The sequence below is a fragment of the Geotrypetes seraphini genome, chromosome 9 (assembly GCF_902459505.1).
Source record: "Geotrypetes seraphini chromosome 9, aGeoSer1.1, whole genome shotgun sequence".
NCBI classification, from domain to species: domain Eukaryota; kingdom Metazoa; phylum Chordata; class Amphibia; order Gymnophiona; family Dermophiidae; genus Geotrypetes; species Geotrypetes seraphini.
Genome location: NC_047092.1, coordinates 158,339,196 through 158,356,079, shown reverse-complemented (window position 1 = coordinate 158,356,079; position 16,884 = coordinate 158,339,196). Strand labels below are relative to the sequence as shown.

The window sequence follows — 16,884 nt, the reverse complement described above, 5'->3', positions numbered from 1 at the left end:
CAATTAAAAAAAAAAGATTAAACACTGTAATTTCATTTTATGCTATGGTTTCTATTCTATAATATTAGTGCAATCACAGAACAAAGTTGTGCAACTGTTCATGGGGTTTCTGGAGACTACTAAGTTACTGTTGGTTACTCTGAGCAAGAACAAACTGAAGTTTTGCAAGAGCGAAGATTAAACATTGAATGTACCTTGATTAGCTGCCAACAGCTTGATAGAGACGTTTGTGGGCAGTGCACTGCTCAGTTCAAATAACAAAACCCGTGTTATACCAGTAATCTTCCACTGACAGAGACTGAAACATACACTAGGGCAGTGGTCTCAAACTCGCGGCCCGGGGGCCACATGCGGCCCGCCAGGTCCTATTTTGAGGCCCTCGGTATATTTATCATAATCACAAAAGTAAAATAAAACCGTTTCTTGATCATATGTCTCTTTACCTATAAATTGCAATATTATTATTAAGACTTAGCCAAAAGGAAAGATTTATAAACTATAAAGAGTTTTACCTCATGCAAAACTGTCATTTCTTTAATAAGAAGAAATTAACTATTCTTTATGCGGCCCTCCAAGTACCTACAAATCCAAAATGTGGCCCTGCAAAGGGTTTGAGTTTGAGACCACTGCACTAGGGAGTACAGTAAGGAATATGTTTCGGGAGGAATTTTATTCACTTTTTTTCAGCCCTTAAAAAAAAAAAATTATTCCAGGGCTTGCATGAATAAAAATAATCATGGTGAGAAAACAGCATGTACTCATGGCCCTTTTAATAAAGCCACTGCAAAAGGGGTTCATTTACGTGAACCGCTTTACATGCTAATGTTGGTTTAATGTGTGGAAAAAGGCTTACTGGAAAATGCATTGAAGAGTTTACTGGTAATTTGCCTGTCAGCAGGCTCATTTGCACTGTTTGGGGGGGAATTTTTTCAGGAGGGGCCCTGCTATCCAGCTGGGTTTGCTCTTGCATGCTCAGTTCATGCAACAACTGAGTATGCATATGGAGTCCCAGAGTTGGCGGCTGGAGGCATCCCATCAATTTATGTTACTGCAGCAGTGTAAAGAGGAGTGGAGCAGCTCAACAGTGACTTTTTATGGATGGCAGGGCTTCAGCATCCTTACCAGCAAAGGTATTACTTTATCTCTCATGGAGGGGGGGCAGGGAATACCTACATTTTCTCCCTCAATCAATCTATGGCCCCTTCCCCCAAATCAAAAGGATGGCAATGGTCCTGCAACAATTGTAAACGCTTAGACAGAGAGCAAAAAAAAAAAAAAAAAAGTTTAAGACACTGTCAGTGTTTCGGCTCTTAGCCTACCTCAGGGGTCTTTGGAGCAACCATATATTCACTCTTTTTCTTTTGTCCCAATCTTTGATTGAACTATTTTTAGAATTTTTAGTTTCACGGTAGCAGATCGTCTCCTTCTTCTCTATTCAAACTTTCCAGGAAGTGACATCAGAGGAAGTGCCAACATCGGTGCATCAGCAGGTTGGGGGTTGCTGCTCGCGCCAGGAACATTACAGAGGTATGGGGGAAGGGAAGCGGCAAACACACATGACAGTGGGGTGGGGGAAAAGGTAGGAAGTAGGGGCGGAGTGGACAGGTGCCTGCGCCTTCACCAATACGGCGCCCGGGCTGGACCAGCCCCTCCCCCCCTTACTATGCCATTATAGAATTCGTTCTCGTCTAGATTAAATTTACCTGCTCAGTGGGGGAATGATTTAAATTTCTAAACCTCTGCTGGTTAACTCCCAAATTCTTGATTTTTATAGGGTTTTGTTTAGGCCTAGAAAAATCTTCATTGGCAATTTGCTGATTTGTAAAAAACCCCATCAGAATTCAGAGAATTTGCTTAGATTTTTCCCCAATCTGCTCAGATTAAAAAAATTGCTGAATTCTCTGTTTATGTTTATTAAAGAAAATTAATATACCACAATTGCCAGGCAAAGATGAAAGTGGTTTACAATATTTAAAAAAGAATATAAAACAATTAGAAAAAAAGAACTCCAATTTTTATAGGAAAGAGAGGAAGCATTCACTCAGGCTAAAACTTTTAGTAAAAGCTATAGTTATACAATTCTTTTTACATTGTTCTCTCCCTTCAGATCAGTCAGGCGAACCAGGCTGGAATTAGCTCGGTTCATGCTCCAACCTCAAATTATTCACGGTTCTGTAATTATCAGTCAGTAAAAGAAGCAGAACTGGTGATAAGAAAAAAAAAAAAAAGAAGTAGTCTCAACAAGAAAACCTTTTAAACAAAGCGGTTACAAAAATCGAGCTTTCATTTGTTCTTGCGTTGTACAACAGCATTCAATTTGAGGAACATTCGTATTTTTGGTACAAAAGATCAGCATCCTGTAAATTTAACCAGTTATAGGCAGGGAAAAAACTACAGAGGTCATTTGAAGACTTGTTAAAAGAGGGATGAGTAAGTTGTACTGTTGTCTTTTAGGGCTCCTTTTACGAAGGTGCATTAGTGTTTTTAGTGCACGCTACCGTTTTTAGCACGTGCTGCATTGCATGGGGTTAGCGCGTGCCACAATGCAGCACACGCTAATCCCATGCTACGCGCCAAGAACTAACGCCAGCTCAATGCTGGCATTAGCGTCTAGCGCGCACGTCAATGCAGCGTGCGTTAAAACCGCTAGCACAGCTTAGTAAAAGGAGCCCTTAGTCTAGTTGATAACATTTAGGCCCTCTTTTACTAAGCCACGGTAGAGGTTCCCACCGCGGCCCAGGGCACTAACGCCTAGATTCTGTAAAGTGCGCCTAACTTTAGGCGTCCGATTTAATTGGATAATGAGTGATTTAAGGGTCTTAAGCGTTAATTGGAACTTAGATGGACTTAGGCGTCCTTAGAGCACAGATGGGAGATAGGCGCAGATTTAGGGAATAGTCGCATCTAAGTTTGTTGACGTGGGCGTATCATGGGCGTGGTTAAGGATAGGAATCCTATGAGCGTCAGAGCAGTATCGTAGCATTAAGCACTCCAGGCTGCAGTAGCAACCTCTACCGTGGCTTAGTAAAAAGGGGGTTATTTTTAGGGTTACCAGATTTTCCTTCGGGAAAATCCAGACTCATGGCCATGCCGCCAGGACCGCTCAGTTCCACCTCTGGCACGCCCTGTTCCGCCCCCCAGCCCTGCCCCTTCCTGACGCAATTTTGTCGGGAAGCTTTTCAAAACCTGGACAAAGTGCTGGGTTTCGATAAGCCATCCAAAAGGAGGACATGTCCGGGGAACCCTAGTTGTTTTGCCATGTGCACAAGTATTTATTCCAGTTTGCAAAAGAGCATAAGTTGTGGAATGTATACAGGGCCAATTTGACACACTTAACCATCCCTTTTATTATGAAGCAATACAGTAGATTCCTTGTTAACCAGAATTCAAGCAACCAGAAAAAAATAAAGAAATACCGTAATACTTTAAATAAAAATAAAATCAATTTCTGGTGGAAATTTAAGTGTAAACTTGACACGTCACACCATAGTATGGGGTATAGTATTAGTTAAACCTATTTTGAATAGTAACTCAAGCAACCAGAAACTACATTTATCCGGCATCTGCCAATCCCCATGGGTGCCGGTTAACTGAGAGTCTACTGCAGTTTTTAAAATATGATATTCTGACTTTTGAGCCTGTTATTTATGTGGCCTATTTTAACCACTAAATATAGTCAGTTTGGAGCTGAATATCTATGCCCAGCCAGTTATGTTGCACGATATACCTGGTTAGCAGTTAGTCAGTAACCACGGATATTCAGCGGGAGATAACCAGCTATCTCCTGCAGGATATCCACAGTTAGGCACTAGGGCCTGATTCTCTAAAGGATGCTGATCTCGGCGGCCGCCTAAAAAGTAGATGCCAATCATGTGTCAATCATGCATCGGAATGCTTTAGAGAAGCATGTGTTTTTTTTTCTAATAGACGCCTTACATGTAGGCCAGCATTTTAATGGCCTACACTTAAGGCAGAGGTCTCAAAGTCCCTCCTTGAGGGCCGCAATCCTGGGTTGTGAATATGCATGAGATCTATGTGCATGCACTACTTTCAATGCATATTCATTGGGGAAATCCTGAAAACCCGACTGGATTGTGGCCCTCAAGGAGGGACTTTGAGATCCCTGACTTAAGGCATCTGTCTTATGTCTAAGGAGATGCCCAAGGCCACTTTCGGTGGCAACCACACCCATGCTGGCCTTGAGCATCGGTAGGAGTGCCTAGATGCCTCCTTAGGCATGAGTCAGACGCCTATATTGTAGGTGCCCTTTGCCACATGGATTTTTTTTTTTTAAACCATGTATCCCGATTGGCTGGTGAGATGGCGGTAAGATGCCTGCCGCCGCTTACAGTCGGGACGCTGTTTGTAGAATCAGCTCCTAAAACGCTATTTCACTGGCCAGGAGCTGCTCCTGTCTGGTTAAATAGTTTCGAATATTGGCCAGTTTGAAATTCCTACCACCTTTCATTGGCAGGTAGCTAAATGCAGCACTAAGCCACATCAAGTTGACTTTTTTTCACAGCTTCTCATTCAGCCAATTTAGATACCTATCTGCCATTGTTTTTGCTATGGACAGATCAGTCGGAAAGCTAAGGAACAGTAAAACGCCGTGGAACGTATCATAGTGATCATGTGTAACTTCAACTCCTGCTTTCCTAAGTCTCTGTGCGTAGATGATACCATCATCTCTGAGGACATCATACATACAGGTCATGATATATGTCTGAGGCAATCTGGCCAGCTTGGCATCCTCCACCAGCAATGGCGCTGCTCTTGGGTCCAAGATCCCAGGATATTTCTTTGCAAACTCCAACATTCTAGATTGTGGGCTATGATTGTAAGTGTGAGCTTTTTGCATCTCTTTTGGCAAAAGTGCAGGCCAGTTTATAAATGAAAATAAATGGCTTGCTTCAGAAGGCTGAAGTGAATTGGAGTGCATGGCATTAAACAAATCCTTGTCCGTGGTAAAGTATTCACTCCAGAACTTAGCCATTAATGATTTGGTTAGTATAGGCATGTGGGCATTGTCTCGATAGGAAGGAGTGTCTAGATTGAGAGCCTGAAGTGCAGGGTATATCAAGGCTTGCATCTTAGGTTTAACGTCAACTTCAGCATCATCTTGTAGCTGTAAAAATCAAGAAGTTTATAAATAAAAAGTTAAAGATTATAACTCATGGCAAGGACCCTAGGAAGAATAGAGGGTCCGATATTTAAAATCATGTAAATTACCAGGAGAAGCTTCTAGCCATTTAAATTGCTTGTCCAGGGCTAAATAGGCATTTTGGCCCGGATTCTCTATAGGGCGCCGATATTGGCAGCTGCCGACCGCATGTTAATCATGCGACAGCGCCCTTTAGAGAATCACACTTCTGAGAAAGATAGGCACCGGGGTTTTCCAAGCCTACTTTTCTGGTGCCTATCTTGCCCCAACTTGTGCCTATGTAGGCGCTTTACGGTGCCTAACGCCACTTCTGGTATTAGCCACACCCATTGTGGCATTAGGCGCCATAAAGCAACCATATAGACGCAATTCCAGTGTCTTTTATTTAGGCACCAGTAGACACTTTAATGTTGTGGTTTTTGCCATTTTAAATGGTGTTTGTTAATTTGTTGCCAGAGAATGTGGTGAAATCCGTTAGCTTAGCGGGGTTTAAAAAAGACTTGGGTACTTTCCTAAAAGAGAAGTCCATAGACCATTATTAAAATGGCTTGGAGAAATCCACTGCTTACTCCTAGATAAGCAGCAGAAAATCTGTTTTACTACTTGGGATCTAACTAGATTCTTAGGACATGGGTTGGCCACTGTTGGAAACAGGATACTGGGCTTGATGAACCTTCAGTTTGTCACAGTATGGCAGCTCTTATGTGCTAATGTAAGCCAAGTATAGGCCAATCTAGTCATTGTGACATCACTGATAGTTGGCTTTTAAGCATTGGTGGAATGAGGCATTGTGACATCGCAGTCTGGTCTGATCCAGTATGGCTATTCTTTTGTTCTTATAATTCTTGCAGTTTTGTTGCATTATCTGTTTTGTGATACTTCTTTTTTTCTGTTTTGTTTTCGTACTCAGGAATATGGACTAGGGCTAAATAACTGGGTTTCAGCTTGTACCAGATAGCATTTTTTAAATACTGCCTATCACAGGCTGAAAATCAATCAGTTTGTCTTCATATTTATGAAAGAAATTGTTCTATAAGTGTAAAATGTAATTCAATATGCATAATAACATATTAGCATGGAATACTTCCATTGTTGGCAAATCTCTGTCATGCATATTCATCATGGGTATCCTCAAAACCTGACTAACTGGGGGGTGCTTGAGAAACACTGATTTATAACAATATAGTCTTGCTAACCTACAAAGAGCTGGAACAACTGATGTAAGTAGTGAGTTGTTCCAATCAATGGATATAAGTCTTGAGAACATTTTATAAAATGTTAGGGGTACTTTTCTTCATCTTTCTAAAGAAAGGTTTACTGAATTATGTATAACTAAACGGGGGAGGTACAATACATTAATGTCTAATACCAAGTTATATTCAGCTTCACTCAGGTCATTCCTGAATTGGAAAAACATAAGTCAATTCCAAATTTATGACACCAAAAGCATATTATGGTCTCTGAACTGGAATGTGGTTATTGAAGCCTTAAATATTATACAAGGCTTCAATAACCACATTAGAACCCTGAATATGATGACTCAGCACATCTAGGGAGAAAAGCTGAGTCAGTCCTGGGTTTATTGTATTGCATGCAGGGAGATGTGGTCCTGACTTTCATGGAGAATTCAAGAGTAATATCAGAAACATACTTCCCTTCATGAGATGATGTAAAACCAGAACTGGGACAGTTTGATCTCCCAGACATAGAGCTATAGGGTCACTAAGCATAAGGAAGATATGTGATGTTTCAAATACTTGCTTGTTGTGCTATAATACAAGAGTTATCAAACCTCCTGGAAAAGATAAAGCAACTCGTGCATGACAAATTTCATTATCACCAACCTTAACCAAAGCAGATGCACTTTTACCTGTTGTGTTATAGCTGCCGCTAAATTTCCTCCAGCGCTGTCTCCTGCAATGCAAATCCTGTTGGGGTCCACACCGTATTCACTAAGAACTTCTTTTTTCAGAAAGTACTTTACTACAGCATATGAATCCTCAAATTGTATCGGGAAATGATACTTAGGTGCTAATCTGTAGCTTGGGAAGAAAAAATATGCTGCAGGTTATTCAATGGAGCATGAAGCTCTGATCACACCATTGACCGCCTTAAAATGTGTGTAAGCCTCATAATTTTAGTTTGGACATGCAAAGTCATATTAGTTATGTCAGACCCGATATAGCAGGAAGCAGAGAAAATTAATGCTCCAAACTGGATCTTTGAGATGCAGTCGGCGTCCGAATTAAAGTGCGATCGGATATGTTACACCCTGAGGCAGCTTAATAGTGAAACACTGGCCACCATTGGTATACCGATCTCAGAAAAAGACAAGTTGATTTTTTCATCTGTTTTACACAATTTTTTCAAAGCAATTATTAATATAAGCACATTGCTTAGACCATCTCTCACAGGAGGTTTTCAGCCAGTGAAGTGATCGCTCTAACACCGTTATTCCACCTTTGTGGAGGTGGGCGGGCTCCTGTCTGAGGCTTTTTCCTCCGTCTAGATTGGTCTTTTGCTTGTGCCCGTGCTTTAAGATTATTGGTATACCATCACTGTTTTCCATTATTGTGAAAGTGTTTTGTTTACCAAACTGAAAGACCGACATCAGCAAGAACTAAGTAGAACGAGTCAAAATGGGGCATCCACACTGTCTCATTTAAAAACTCCCTCGAACTCTTATCCTATTCGGATCCATGGGATATAATGGGGAAATTTCAGTGCTATGAAACCTTTACAGTAGAGCAACATCTGTACCAGGGCAGCTCACAATCCCCCCAACTGTTGAAATGGGAATGGCATCAATTATCCACGTCAAGGACTACAGGAGAGAGGATCAGCTTATCAGAGCTCTGTTCGATATGCAGCTCACCCAGGGATCATTCCTTCTCCCTTGCTGCAGTGCTGACTGGAGGTTGTTATGAGGGAGACACAGCATGGGCATCCATCAGGCCCCAAACAACAGGGTGGGGAGGGGCACTTCTGGGTGGGCACTACCATTGAAGGGAAATCAGTTTGAGGAGACTGGTTGGGGGAGTAACTTTGAGGCAGCTGGCAGGTGGCAGGTTTTGGCGGTCTGTTCAATTTGTGCAGAGAGAGAGAGAGGGGAGTCAAAGATGACTCCCAAGGTTGCGAGCTGACGAAACAGAGAGGATTACAGTGTTATCCACAGAATGGGGGAAAGGAAAGATGGGTTAGGACAGGGGTCTCAAAGTCCCTCCTTGAGGGTCGCAATCCAGTCGGGTTTTCAGGATTTCCCCAATGAATATGCATGAGATCTATGTGCATGCACTGCTTTCAATGCATATTCATTGGGGAAATCCTGAAAACCCAACTGGATTGCGGCCCTCAAGGAGGGACATTGAGACCCCTGGGTTAGGAGGAAAGAAAAGAAGCTCAGTCTAGGCTAGGGGTAGGCAATTCTGGTCCGCAAGAGCCAGAGCCAGGTCAGGTTTTCAGGATATCCACAATGAATATGTATGAGATGGATTTGCATGCACTGCCTCCTTGAGATGCAAATCTATCTCATGCATATTTATTGTGGATATCCTGAAAACCTGACCTGGCTCCGGCTCTCGAGTACCGGAATTGCCTACCTCTGGTCTAGGCCAATTATTAATGTTATCCGATTCAGTTGTGCATGCATCTCAGTAGAGCACCCATATTTGGGAGTCCAAATCTGGGCACCATATATAGAATCTGGAATGAGTGCAATGTTATAAAGAGTCACCTAATTTTCGGTCTTTATAAATAGGTGTAAAATAAGCATATGAAAATACACATTAACTAGGCATGAGGTTGCTTGGTTTCACTGGGCACTTGTTGCACTGCCCCTGTATTACTGTAGTCTTTGTTAAATGTCATTTTATGAATGTTGAGGCTACTTTTAGTGGGGCTATACAATGGCCACATTTCCTATACCTCCCATTAATGGCTTTGCGCAATTAGGGCCCGATTCTCGAAATGTACGTCCCGATTGCAGGCAGCAGTAGGCGTCCTACCGCCATCCGGCGGGATGCACATTGCTACAAAAAATTGTGCAGTGAAGGATGCCTAGATTGCAGGCATCTGTAGCGCGTCTACAGAGATGCGTAGGGGCGCTGAAGCGCGCCCATGGCGGGGCGTGGGCATGGTTTCACCCGGAAGTGGCCTTGGGCGTGCTTAAGCGTCCCTGTGCGTCTCTGTAGATGCGAGACGGATGCCTTAAACGTAGGCCTGCCAAATGCTGGCCAACATTTAAGGCGTCTGTTCAGCGATGTAGGCATATTCTCATTAGAATGCTGATGCGTGGTTGACACACGATTGGCGGCCGCCTCTTAGGCATCTTCCAAGATCGGCGTCCTTAGTGTGTGGCCATTAGTATGAGACTCTTACCAACATCTATTTTCTAGGTGGTAAGGGTTCCTGCACTAACCGCATGCTTATTGGCGTGCAGCGGTGTAGTTGTGCTAACTGATTCGCGCTAGGCACACCTACTCCCTGCCTCCAAACAACCCCAGTACAAAAAATATTTTTAAAAAGTCTTTTTTAGCATATGGGAAGTATGTACCGATCTGAAAATTACTGCAGGACACCTGAGCACACTTTTTAGCTTCTGGTAAGAATACATTAGTTCTTACCACAGCTTAGTAAACGAGCTCCAAAATGTCTTAAATAATTTTCATAAATAGTATTGTAAAAATAGATTTTACTTACTCAGCTGATATGACAATGGCATTAAGTCTCTCTACAGTCCATCTTGATAGGTCATCATAGGCCTTCATGGCTGAAATGAAAATCACAGCGTGCATTTAAACACCACTTCATCCTAAAATGTACGTATACACACATTTCCACCATGAGCCAACAGATAGCCTACTGTAGAGCTTCCCAAAATTGTCCTTGGACCCCTCTGCCAGTTTTGTTTCAAAATATCCAAGAAGAACATGCACTGTAGTTCAATATATGCAAGTTTATCTAATGCATATTCGTCATAGATACCCTAAAACTCCAACTAGCTGGGAGCGAGGGGAATCCTCTGGACATGTTTGGAAAGAAGTGGCCTAACATTAGATGTATATTCTGATCAGTGGCATAGCGAGGATAGGAGGTGTACGGGGCAGTAGTGCCCCTGCACCCTACTCTTTGCCCACCTCCCATGCCACCCCCTCCTGCCACTCCTTCTGTTTCCCCCATGCCACACACTCACGCCCTCCCTTCCCCCCTGTACCTCTATAAATCTTCACCAGCACAAGCAGCTTCTCCGGCCTGCTGCTTTCCCTCTGATGTCACTTCTTGGCCCCACAACCTGGAAGTGATTTCAGAGGGAACCAGGCCGAAGTGAGCAGCAGGCCAAAGTAGCTGCTTCCACTGGCAAAGATTGAAAGAGGAAACATAGAAACATAGAAATAGACGGCAGATAAGGGCCACGGCCCATCCAGTCTGCCCACCGCAATGACCCTTCCCCACCTAACTCAGTGAATAGATCCCACGTATCTATCCCATTTGGCCTTAAAATCAGGCACGCTGCTGGCCTCAGTGACCTGAAGTGGAAGATTATTCCAGCGGTCAACCACTCTCTCAGTGAAAAAGAATTTCCTGGTGTCACTGTGCAGTTTCCCTCCCCTGATTTTCCACGGGTGCCCCCTGGTTGCCGTGGGACCCATGAGAAGGAAGATATCTTCTTCCACTTCGATGCGACCCGTGAGATACTTGAACGTCTCTATCATGTCTCCCCTCTCTCTGCGTTCCTCGAGTGAGTAGAGCTGTAACTTATCCAGCCTTTCCTCGTAAGGGAGATCCTTGAGCCCAGCGATCATCCGGGTTGCCATTCTCTGCACCGACTCTAGTCTCAGCACATCTTTTCGGTAATGCGGCCTCCAAAATTGCACACAGTACTCCAGGTGGGGCCTCACCATGGATCTATACAATGGCATAATGACTTCAGGCTTACGGCTGATGAAACTCCTGCGTATGCAACCTATGATTTGCCTTGCTTTGGAGGAAGCTTGCTCCACTTGATTGGCAGCCTTCATGTCCTCACTGACGATCACCCCTAGGTCACGCTCTGCATTAGTTCTTGTTAGGATCTCGCCATTTAGGGTGTAAGTCTTGCATGGATTATGGCTGCCCAGGTGCATGACTTTGCATTTTTTGGCATTGAAGCTGAGTTGCCAGGACCTAGACCAGCGCTCCAGTAGTAGTAGGTCGTGCATCATGTTGTCGGGCATTGAGTTTTTGTCTGTTGTACTCTTGGCCACTACATTGCTTAGTTTGGCGTCATCAGCGAATAATGTTATTTTACCTCGGAGACCTTCTGCCAAGTCTCTTATGTAGATGTTGAACAGGATCGGGCCCAGGACGGAGCCCTGTGGCACTCCACTGATCACCTCCGTCGTTTCGGAGGGGGTGCCATTCACCATTACCCTCTGAAGCCTACCCTCAAGCCAGTTCCCAATCCATTTTGTCAGCGTGTCGCCCAATCCTATAGAACTGATTTTGCTCAGCAACCTGCGGTGTGGTACGCTATCGAATGCTTTGCTGAAGTCCAGGTATACGATGTCCAGGGACTCCCCAACATCCAGCTTTCTCGTCACCCAGTCAAAGAAGCCGATCAGGTTGGATTGGCAGGATCTCCCCTTAGTAAATCCATGTTGACGGGGATCACGTAGATTCTCCTCGTTCATGATCGTATCCAATTGGCATTTGATTAGAGTTTCCATTAGTTTGCTCACTATTGATGTGAGACTCACCGGTCTGTAGTTTGCTGTTTCCATCTTGGAGCCTTTCTTATGAAGTGGAATGACGTTAGCCATTTTCCAGTCCAACGGGACGTCACCTGTACTAAGGGAGAGATTGAAGAGTGCGGATAGCGGTTCCGCCAAGACATCACACAACTCCCTGAGCACCCTGGGGTGTAGGTTGTCAGGCCCCATTGCCTTGTTAACCTTGAGATTTGACAGCTCGCAGTAGACACTGCTGGGCGTAAACTCAAAATTACTAAATGGATCAGCTGAGTCAACCCTTGTCTGCAGCTGAGGACCAAGTCCCGGCGCCTCGCGGGTGAAGACTGAGCAGAAGTATTCATTTAACAGTTGGGCTTTCTCCGAGTCCGTTTCTGCATAGTCTCCCCCTGGTTTCCTGAGGCGTACTATCCCACCTGAGTTCTTGTTCCTGTCACTGATATACCTGAAAAAGGATTTATCTCCTCTCTTTATGTTCCTTGCTAAAGACTCCTCCATGCGGAATTTGGCCCCCCTAACTGCTGTTTTGACTGTTTTTGACTTGGTCAGATAGATTTCCCTGGAGTCCTGTTTCCCTGATTGTTTGTAAGAGATGAATGCTTTTTTCTTCTCCTTGATGAGGAAGGGAAGGGAGGGCACTGATTCTGACTGAAATATATTCCAGTAATGTAAATCTCAGGTATTCTGGTCGCCAATGTCAGGCTGAGTTTACCAATGTCAATCTCACGTATAATTTTAATTAGGACACCAAATGGGATCACTGCAGCATGACCCACCATTATTTCCCTTATTCTTTCCTACGTATCTCTCCCGCTTCCCCTTTCTGTCATCTTAAACTCTGCACTGGTGCCTTCACCATAAACTATCTAGTACAGTGTCTATCAAACTGTGCCACGGCACAGTGGTGTGCCCTGAAGAGATTCCAGGTGTGCCACGAAAAATTCCAGAATTTTACTTTATTTTTTAAAAATTCCCTTCATAAGTATACACTAGATGACACGTATGGCATGTACGCAAGAGTCTGTCAATGTTATAAGTGTCTGTATGTGTAAGGATACACCAATATTCAAAGCCCAAAAATGAGGAAGGGTCAATATTAAGTATAAGGCAATCTAAACCTCTTCTTTGCACCGACTAGACCCCTTGAAGGCTAATATCTTATAAACGGATCAATTTATTTAAATATAATTCAGAGAGAGTGGTTAATCAGTTGGTGGGAACTTCCTTTAAAGAATTAAGGCGTTCACCTGAGTATATCCACAGTGTGTGTGCGCAGAAAGCACACTACAGGATTTTACCGACAAACATCATCTGCCTGAGGAGTCTGAGCAAATCAGGGCCTTCCAGATATCCACTTATAAGAAGGGTTCCCATAATCATGATGTAAACCTTAACCTAACACTAGATAGCAAGTGAACTAGATAGCAAGTGAATCTTTTAAGTGTAGTGGGGGGGGTCCTCCATCCTACCCCCGTCAAAGAAGAGGGTTACTTTGTAAGAGCGACACGATTGATAAAAGGTATGGAAAACCTTTCATATGCTAAAAGATTAGAGAAACTGGGACTCTTTTCCCTAGAAAAGAGGAGACTCAGAGGGGACATGATAGAGACTTACAAGATCATGAAGGGCATGAAGAAAGTGGAGAGGGACAGATTTTTCAAACATTGGAAAAATACAAGAACGAGAGGGCATTTGGAAAAATTAAGAGGGGACAGATTCAGAACCAATGCTAGGAAGTTCTTCTTCACCCAAAGAGTGGTGGACACCTGGAATGCACTTCCAGAGGGTGTGATAGGGGTTCAAGAAGGGATTAGATAATTTCCTGAAGGAAAAGGAGATAGAAGGGTATAGATAGAGGATTACTGTACAGGTCCTGGACCTGATGGGTCGCCGTGTAAGCGGACTGCTGGGCATGATGGACCTCTGGTCTGACCCAGCAGAGGCACTGCTTATGTTCTTATGTAACCCTTAAAAAGACAAAATAGTATCCAATTGTCAGAGCGAATTTGACGGGTCATGTTCCTTTCAGTGCGCAATTGTTGGGGCACAATTGTCGTGCACACATTTGACGGGTCACCCATTTAGACTATAAAACCGCTGAGATCTGTAAGTTATCCCAAGCGGTATAGCAAGTTTTAATGAACTATATAAACTATAAATCTCTTTCTTCCTTTGTCACCCTAAAGCAGTGCTCCAAAAAGGGTGTGTTCACAGTAAGAGAAAATGAACCACCCTAATCAAATTATCTATGATGCTTTCTGCAAATCTTGAGCAAGACAATGCAGAGACCAGTTATGTAATTGCAATACGAGAGTCACTCTGTAGTCTTTTTTTTTTTTTTTTTTTTACTTACGAGATACTGATTACGGTGGCACAGGACAATGGATTACAGGCAAGATGGTTTAAAGAAACCATGGAAAAACTTCAAAACAGACAAATGTAGATTCTGTAGCACAAAACTGGAAATGGTTATGCATTGTGTTGCTGGACGGGAGATGCTGATGTTATAAGAGCTGTATATGGAAAGGCACAGTAAGATAGCATGACATCACTATTAGGTAAAGATGACAAAAAATCACTCTCCTATACAACAGTGTTTTTCAACCACTGGTCCATGGACCAGTGCCGGTCCACAGGGCCAGCATGTGCATCAGGCCCAAAACAGTGTTCTTCAATCGCCAGTCCACAGTGCGATTGATGCGGCATTATCTTCGAGCCAGCTCCCTCTTCCTAACTAATTCAGTGCACAAAGCCATGGGCAGTGGCTCCTACGGGCATCCTGCGTCTGAACCGGAAGACTTCTCTCTGACGTTGCACCATTACGACCAGAACGAAAGAAGTCATCCTGCCGTTGTATCGGGCAATGGTGCGCCCACACCTGGAGTACTGTGTTCGGTATTGGTCACCGTACCTTAAGAAGGATATGGCAATACTTGAGAGGGTCCAGAGGAGAGCGACACGAATGATTAAGGGCATGGAAAACCTTTCATACACTGAAAGATTGGAGAGGCGCTCTTCTCCCTGGAAAAGCGGAGACTCAGAGGAGACATGATAGAGACCTACAAGATCATGAAGGGCATAGAGAAAGTAGAGAGAGATAGATTCTTCAAATTTTCAAAACATATAAGAACAAGAGGGCATTCGGAAAAATTGGAAGGGGACAGATTCAAAACAAATGCAAGGAAGTTTTTCTTTACTCAGCGTGTGGTGGACACCTGGAATGCGCTTCCAGAGGACGTAATAGGACAGAGTACGGTACTGGAGTTCAAGAAAGGATTGGACAATTTCCTGCTGAAGAAAGGGATAGAGGGGTGTAGATAGGGGGCTACTGCGCAGGTCCTGGACCTGTTGGGCCGCCGCGTGAGCGGACTGCTGGGCACGATGGACCTCGGGTCTGACTCAGTGGAGGCATTGCTTATGTTCTTATGCTTATGTTCTTATGAGGCACGGGACACGCAAGGTGCAATTAGTACTATTATGGGGGCGGGGTCTGGGGTGGAGATTAGGTAGAGATGGGCGGGGTCTGGCCCACAACTTAGCCCAGTGTTCTTCAACCGCTGGTCCACAGTATAATTCTTATATCTGCCGGTCCATAGCTGTAAAAAGGTTGAAAAACACTGCTATAGAACATTCAAACTTCTTCGAAGAGTCCATATATCTTCATGCTTAGTCATCAAATATGCTCAGAGACATGAAGGCTGAAACGAGGGGCTAACCCCAGGCTAAAAGCCTCACCACCCGATCATTGCATATAATTGGACTCACTTGATAAAATACTCTTCCTTCGCTGCATTAGCAGTCTAGGGCCTCCTTTTACAAAAGAGCGCTAGGGCCTTAACACGCGCAATAGCGCACATTAAATTCCTGAGCACGCTAACCACTACGCCTCCTTTTTAAGAGGCGGTAGATTTTCAGCTACCGCGCGCTACAGCGCGTGGTAATTTTGTGCGTGTGCTAAAAACCCTAGCGCGCCTTCGTACAAGGAACCCTAAATAATTGATAACTTAAAGATAGTGAAAAAACTTATCTTTACTGAAGGTTCCGACGTGGCCCGTTTCGTTCCTGCGTCAGGTGTGCAAGATTCACACGTTTAAAAGGTGGCGCCGGTCTCACGGAAAATTGAACAGCTTCTTCAAAAATGCCGGCTGCTTTCACTACTCTCTAAACCGGCATTTTTGAAGAAGCTGTTCAATTTTCCGTGAGACCGGCGCCACCTTTTAAACGTGTGAATCTTGCACGTCGGTTCCCTGACGCAGGAACGAAACGGGCCACGTCGGAACCTTCAGTAAAGATAAGTTTTTTCACTATCTTTAAGTTATCAATTATTTAGGGTTCCTTGTACGAAGGCGCGCTAGGGTTTTTAGCACACGCACAAAATTACCACGCGCTATAGCGCGCGGTAGCTGAAAATCTACCGCCTCTTAAAAAGGAGCGTAATTTTTCGTGAGACCGGCGCCACCTTTTAAACGTGTGATTCTTGCACACCTGACGCAGGAACGAAACGGGCCACGTTAGACATCCTAGGGGACAAGACATCTAGATAGGTGATTTTCAGAAAAATTTAAAAAAAGATATATGTCCAGCAGGCAGCAGGAGACCATTGAATCTTAAGAATCTGTTATTTGTTTAATCTGCATTTAGTACTATAACCATCAAGATTTCATTTTTATGCCTACACGGATGATGTCCAAGAATTATTTACCATTGCAAAGGACACGGAGGATGTGTTAAGTTGTATTATTGCACAATTGGTTTCAGCTGCTTTAGATAAGGCTAAATGTGTCAAAAATCGCATATCTATAGCTGACTAATGATAGAGAAGGTGGGCTCTCAGCTTTCAGGAAGAGGGCATATGATGTGCTGCTATTGTAGAATATTACCAGTTGCTCATGTTGATTGGCACACCTAGGTGTAACCACTTACAATAGCCATTGGCCTGGCACCAAAGTTCGTTTTCTATAATGACTTATGCACACATAAGGGCCATTATAGAGTTGG

The 16,884-nt window shown here is 43.8% G+C and overlaps 1 protein-coding gene across 1 annotated transcript in view; it reads right to left on the bottom strand.

Moving 5' to 3' along the window:
- Positions 1-1,893: 1,893 nt before the first annotated feature.
- AADAC (arylacetamide deacetylase) overlaps positions 1,894-16,884 on the bottom strand; it is a 37,900-nt gene continuing 22,909 nt past the window's right edge. Inside the window, exons 3-5 of the mRNA XM_033958687.1 lie at positions 9,860-9,929; positions 7,032-7,203; positions 1,894-5,125 (exon numbers count right to left, since the gene is read on the bottom strand). Of these exons, the coding sequence (XP_033814578.1) occupies positions 4,517-5,125; positions 7,032-7,203; positions 9,860-9,929 (851 nt within the window). The 3' untranslated portion in view covers positions 1,894-4,516. The remainder of the gene's footprint in view (positions 5,126-7,031; positions 7,204-9,859; positions 9,930-16,884) is intronic.